Source organism: Curcuma longa, chromosome 1, assembly GCF_044706935.1.
Source record: "Curcuma longa cultivar G26 ecotype Majalengka, Jawa Barat chromosome 1, ITB_CL_G26_1.1, whole genome shotgun sequence".
NCBI lineage: Eukaryota > Viridiplantae > Streptophyta > Magnoliopsida > Zingiberales > Zingiberaceae > Curcuma > Curcuma longa.
The window spans coordinates 873,389-880,594 of record NC_133861.1 but is presented as its reverse complement, the minus strand read 5'-3'; the positions used below and the strand labels follow the sequence as shown (position 1 = coordinate 880,594).

Here is a 7,206-nt window from a genome sequence, read left to right as displayed (position 1 = left end):
TTTTCCAACCAGGAAAAGTTCTCTAAGTCCTTTATAAGTTCAACTGATCATTGAAATGGAGTTCCTTTTTAAATGAGGTGTGAATTTGTGATTCTTTTTTGCACAAGTTTAATGATTACTTTGTAAAGCAAGAATAGCACAGGAAAAAATCATCCGGAAGATATTCACCTGTCTATGTTTCTTATCAACATTTTAGAACAGTAAACTCAATGTTTGGGAAGCCAAATGCAGCTAATTGTTATGAAACTGACCTTGTAAATTTACTATGAAAACAATGGAAACCCTAATTCTTCTTTACAGAATTTCTGTATCTTAACAACCATGGAATTATTATTATTATTATTATTATTATTATTATTATTATTATTATTATTATTATTATTATTATTTGAATTGTTAATTTAGCTCCTTGTAGGTTGTCATCAACATTCTCTTGACAGTTGAACTATTATATAGATGGTGTAATAATTTATACAAAAGCATCAGATGACATGTTTCATGCATTATTATTTGCACACTAGTCTTCTCAAATTACTTATGATTGCTTTCGGTAAGTATCTAATATTATAATATTGTTCAATATCCTTTTTTTAAATTCCATCTCTAAAACACTTAACAAACTATACTAACAAGGAGGAAATAAACTTTGAAAAATTTTATAGCAACTTGATTAAATGTTGTACATTTGTTTTATGTAGTAATTTGAGCTAACATATTAAGACATCATTTTGATTATCTGTTTTATTATTTTTTTCTGCTTCTTTATCTGTGGATATTTACTTGATGTTGGCAGTTATCACCAACATGTAATCAGTAAACAATTGACTCTTTAGAATAACATGTATGTTCTTTGATTCTCCTCTCAACAAAATAATTGATCTACCTTTTAAAATTTATAGTATTCTATCTGCATCCCAATCTCATATGTATCAATGGAATATAAATTTGATTGATTCAGGCTACAATTTTTTGAAGTTAGAGGAATGGACAAAGAATTTATGCATAAGAACAAGCTACAAGATCATGCTCAAAGATCTGCTATTCCCTTGCCAATTTATATTACTGTGAATGAAGGATCTCTGCATGCACCACGGTTTAGATCTAGTGTGATTGTGGATGGATCTGAGTTCACATCAAATTGCACCTTTTCAAAGAAAATGGTTGCAGAACAAGATGTAGCAAAGTGTGCCTTGGAGGCTATTAGAAGCTTCATCAGAAACAACAGTTTGTCTCTTATTCCCAATGTATGTTTCTACTCTCTTGTCTTGATGCTCTTTTCTTTTATTTTAAAACTTATAGAATACAGAAAGTTAGTATTATTGTTTGATGACAGAAGAAAATTTGAAATAAGTTAGTGTTACCACTATCCCGACACTGCTACAGTAGGAGGTATCATCTTGAAAGATTTTTTTATTCTAAATTGATATCCTGAATGTACATTGACAAGCATCAACACATATTACTTATGATAGTTGTCTGAGCACAATGAAAATCATAGCTCATTATTCATGTCAGTAATCTGCTTGTTTTCTTGATTATTTTTGTGTACATGCAAAGCTAATATACATTGGTCATTGTAAATAATTTTTGTTTTATTCAACATGCTTTTGGGTTTTTATTGTAGTAATTTTGTTTTGGATAAAGTGGAACCTACAGTGTTCATACGTCATTTTATTATTTATGTAATTTTATAAAAATATAGATAATGTTACTCAGTATTGATTAATAGTGGATAGTGTATCATAGTGTAATGAAACTAATATTCATTTATATCCATGTTAGTTAACCACTACAAAATGAAGAATTCATCAAGTTCATTTGGTCATTGTCAGGAAGAACCCACTACTAAATATTTTTGTCATTGTTTTAGGTTTTAATAAAATTTCATTGCTCACCCATGACTAATGTAAGATAAGTAGAAGAGACCTTTAGTATTAAGGGGCTAGTTTGTAACTTTGGGTTCTGGGATGTTAGTTGGTATTTTTGAATAAAAAGAGTGTGTTTAGGTAAATTGCTCATCTAGTGCTTCATTTGTATTTTAGTTTGATTTGATTTTCTTTTCTTTCTCATCTAGTTCATTTGTATGGACCAATGATAATAGGAATAGGGAGCTTCTATGAAACGAACCAAGATATTAGGATTCAGCTTGATGTTTTTTTATTGTTTTCTCTGCAGAAGGCAATCATCTAATCAATTATTTAGTTTTTATATCTGTAAGGTGATGTTAGCCTATGACAAGTTCTAACATTTTTATGAAATAGATGGTACAAGTTATTGCTCTTCTGACAACATTTTTATTACCTTCCAGAACTTGGTTATCTTTAAATGTATTTTGAATGAGTATGCTGTCAAGATGAACTTAAAATTGCCAACATATGAGACTTGTAAGGGATCAGGAAGCATTCTAATGTTTGTTTCGTCTGTTTCATTTGATAATAAGACATTCAAAGGTGAATTTGGGAACAGCAAAAAAGAGGCCGAACAGATGGGCGCACGAGCTGTTATTGAGTTTATTCTAGGTTTGTTCTGAATTTCTTGATTGGTATCGGTCTATCTCTGTCACGCCCCGAGAAGGCCATCCGAAAAATTTCGGCAGCATCTCCCCAATAACTGTGACAATTCCCCTAATACATACATGCATACACAGCCACAGGCGGTTGGAAATAGGACTACACGTCCTATACTTATCACAGATACACTATAAGAAGGTAATAGGCCTACCTGGCCATACTATCACATCACATGCACAGATAATGAATATGCAACAACGGAAATATGAACGAAATGGAAAACACAACTACGAAAATCATATATCTCTCGTAACAAATTCGGAATCTCCGAATACAATCCAAAACCATGAATAAGTGTCTACAACCATATCGAATACCATAAAATCCAAATACACCAACCATACTAAGTAAAACAACCTCCCGAAGTGAGATGACAGTAGCTGACCGAAATTCCCAGCTCCAAGTACCTATCTGCTACCTGGGGAGAAATAAACAACCCCAGGGTCTGGGTAGTGAGCATTAGATGCTCAGTGGGTACAGGAAGAAGTGCATGTAAAGTACAACAGCAGGAATAATATAAGAATCAACTGAAATGAGCAGGAATAGACTGAGTAAGAAATAAACTACAGCTAACAGGTATCAACATGGATCATGGTATATCAACAAAACAAAATAGGAGTAAATCCTACTGTACAACAGGTATAGATAATCAACAGGTATCATGAATCAGGAATAGGTCATGGTATATCAGCATAGTAATCAGGAACAAGTCATGTTGTGCAATAGATAAAAGAGTCTACATGTATCATGTATGACATGGCACACAATGCAACAACCATAGCATATCAATGCAACAATCGTAACCATATGATGCAAGTAAACAAAATATATATATCAACCTACCAACGGTGCATGTAAATACGTAGCAACCATAGCAACCAAAATATCCGTCACTATCCGCACTCGTCGTCCCAGTCACTCTCCCAGAGCTCAGTGAACTGGGGGCCAGACATGACATGTTGCCAGCTCCGACAACTGACCACTATAGATAAGTGGGGAGGGGCAGTGTGGCAGGAGGGCTATAGAGCCAGTCCTGGTTGCACCCAACTATAGTGTAAACCTCTTACCTATGTGGCACCTCAACACGGTGCAGGTAAGATCCACCAACAACAACAACTACAACTATATGAATGTATGGTGATCATCCCAACATGTAATAGCTACAATCATATAGCATGTTCAACATGAATCTCTAAAGGACATCATCGGTCAGGTTTACAACAGTTAAGATTTATTCTAACAATAGGTAGGTAATCCTAAGGTCAACCAACATGTGTCAAGTATCAACGGTATAAGATATTAACCATGTCTCTAACATGTGAACAGGATAGTATAAATACTGATCATCATGAAGGTCAACAATAAGTATCAAGCATCGAGTATCAACAGATGTCAACGGAGTAAATAAACTAAGTAACAACATTTTCAACGTGGTAAGAAACAACAGAAAGAAACATGCACTGTAGAGAACCTGTATTGACCAAGTACAGGGTATCCACCTGATCTGAAGTCTGTAAATGCTAGAACCCCCAGAAAATATAATCCAAATAATAGGCCCAATCAAATCAAGGTCCTGCAACAAGGATAAACAATATCCCTTAATTACAATAATTAATCAAGGTCAAACCTAACCCAACCCTTAGGTTAACCCAATCCTTTTTACAACTAATCAACTAAATTTAATCGGTTAGCTTTAAATAAATTTAACCTAACCAATTAACTTCTCCAACAATCGAATCAAACTAATTAACCACACAACCCAATCAAACAGTAACATCATCAGAACCTATATAAAGGACTCACCTCAAATGAGCAATGCTCTGCCCTAGGTCCACCTTCAGTTCAGCTTCTTTTCCTCTTCTTCCCTACGGATCCAAATGAAACCGACCTCTGATCTGATCCATCACCACAACAAGCAGTGGAAATGAACAATCATCCTTAAGAATCAATCCCGATCAATAAATACTTTAATCAGATCTAAGGCTTACCTAACTCCGAAACCCTAGGATCCCACTGATCGACAGTTTGAGGAAGAAGAGATGGTAGCTTGAACCGAAACCTTGAACAATTGAGCTCGTAAGGTTCCCGTCGGCGGCTAGCCCACGAGGCGGAGTAAAGAAAACAACAAATGTAGAGGAGACCAAGCACAACAAAACCCCTTACCGATTTGGTGTCCTCTTCCTTCGGATTGCAGCCGAAACCAACGGCAGCTCCCCACGGTCGGCCAAAAATCAAATCGAGCTCCTGATCTGAGATCTGAAGACAAGAAACCTAGATCTAAACCCAAACCAAGTGCAAATCGGAAGAACCCAACAGAATCGGCACTTACCGGCGATTATCCGCTTCCGATTTGCTGCCGCCGATCCGCACACGCGACGAACCGCTCCTTCCTCCGACGGAAATCAACCTTCCACCTCCAGATCCGGTCGCCGGTAGGTCTTCCTTGGCTCCCAGCTCCGACGTCGCAGCTGCACTTGCGTCAGCGACGAAGAACAGAGCAGAGGCGCTGTCACGCGAAGGAAGAAGACAGGATCACGATCGGGAGTCTCAGAGAAGGCTACTGTATCGTTCTTAAAGGGTGGTTTTAGTTAACGGGTCGGGTTAATGAAGATCCAATAACCCTTTAACCCATTTAACCTTAAATCCTATTAAGATAAATTCTGGTATTTTACAATCTCCTTCTAGATAGAAAATAGATTCAAATACTGTTGAGATTTTGCTCTAATTTTCCTGATTGATATAGGCCTATCTCCTAGATAAAATGTATTCAGTCACTTGATGGTGGGTCGTTGAAGAGTCTCCCAACAGTCATTTTTGATTTATAGTTTTTTCCATTTTGTTATTTATGTTTGTGAAAGATAAGTCTCCTAAATCTTTGATTTCCCAGGAACTCTGATTCTGGAATTGTCATGACACAGATCATAAAATCAAAAGCTAAATATGCTACAGTATCTAAACTCAATGGTTCATCTTCTTCAGAGATTGCAAATGCAGTCATGATCAGGCTGATGGTTCGCCAAACTAATGTTAACCAATTGGAAATGCAAAATACTCCAAATTGGGACCCGTCTACTTCTTTTCATCTTTGTTATCCAGAGCCACCTGCTGCTGCAAGGCTCACTAAGAAAGCTCGAGTTGATGAAGTGTAAGTTAATTGCAGCCCTATATCCGAGTTTGACAGATTCACACCATGTCAGACACTAGTACCTAATAGATTGAAGTGCTTAAAGAACAGAAATGCACAGAGAATAAGAATAGCTCATCTGGGATTGTTATTCAATCATTCTTCTTTCTTTATTTCTCCCATTGAATTACATGTTCTAATTTATCTTAACTTTAAACATGGAACAAAGTTTGACGATTCTTATGTTCCTTGTATCAAATGGGCATCTGGGCCGCATGCACCCCATTGAGGGAGTGTATTCAACTCTCGAGAATGCTGCCATATTTTGCTTGGACTGAGGTCATGTGGCTCCCTTGTTAGAGGGCACATAAGAGGTAATCGTCGCAGGAATCATCTCTTGTATGGTATTGTTACTCTTGGACTATGGTACTACTGTACTCTAACCTTTAGGTTAAGGCTTGTCATTTAGCATATGTAGGTTTCTTGTATGAGAACCGCTGTTACTCGATCTTTTGTTACAACAACTACTAACATGCCAACACATATGACCTTTTAGACCGACGCTTGGGCATGCTGGCCAGATCATTGGGATGATATGCATGTGATACTCTGACTGAAGTTGAAGGCTATGCTTATTCTGTGTTTATGTTTTATTTGTTAGATATTTATTATCTAACTAATAATTGATCTTAAAATTTAAAGAAAAACATGTTAATTTTACAATTATCATTAAATTTATTTAATGAAATGGATCTTGAAATCTATATGTTTTACATACCTGAGCTTGATGAAGAAGCCATTGCAATGCAATTATTTTGCATATATTGATTTCTCTTTTCTTTCCTTTCTTTCCGAAGACACTCAATGACTTTCGTTGATGGATCATTATGATATCTTCTATTTATAGGAAGAGAGAGGACCAATATATGTATGCTTTCATTATTTCCGTGCATCCATCATGCATCGGTTATAATAATTATTATTATTTACATCCGTTACTAATAATAATTATTATAATATATAGATAAGTTTCATTTAATTAGTAACTTCAATTACATGAAGTTACTTTTAGTTTTAAGTTATTTTTCTTTTAATTTTAAGATCAATTATTAGTTAGATAATAAATATCTAACATTCTCCCACTTGATCTAAAATTAAAACTTAAAATACAAGTATGATGCATTATAACTTTAAGCATAAAAAACTCATCCTCTTAAGACATCATGATTACCTTAATATAATAGAATACTAAATGTGAGTTATAGCGGATATACCACAAACACTAGCATTCTATCATACTAGGTCTATAAATGAACATATAATTTTATAATGGTCCACAATAATGTTTCTAAACAATTCATGTTATAACATAGTAATGTGCACATCATAACTAGAAACTGTATATCAGAAACACATAAGTGATATCAAAGTGTCAACTTAATATATCATTCAAAGGGACAACCAAGACCCATTCGATGTACATGTTCTTTAAATATCTTTGGTTGTAAACCT

The 7,206-nt window shown here is 35.2% G+C and overlaps 1 protein-coding gene across 1 annotated transcript in view; it reads left to right on the top strand.

Annotated features, from left to right (window-relative positions):
- Positions 1–983: 983 nt before the first annotated feature.
- The window catches only part of LOC141813993 (uncharacterized), an 8,138-nt gene continuing 1,915 nt past the window's right edge, over positions 984–7,206 (top strand). The window contains exons 1-3 of the mRNA XM_074701999.1: positions 984–1,244; positions 2,309–2,523; positions 5,458–5,715. Coding sequence (XP_074558100.1) covers positions 984–1,244; positions 2,309–2,523; positions 5,458–5,715 — 734 coding nt within the window. The remainder of the gene's footprint in view (positions 1,245–2,308; positions 2,524–5,457; positions 5,716–7,206) is intronic.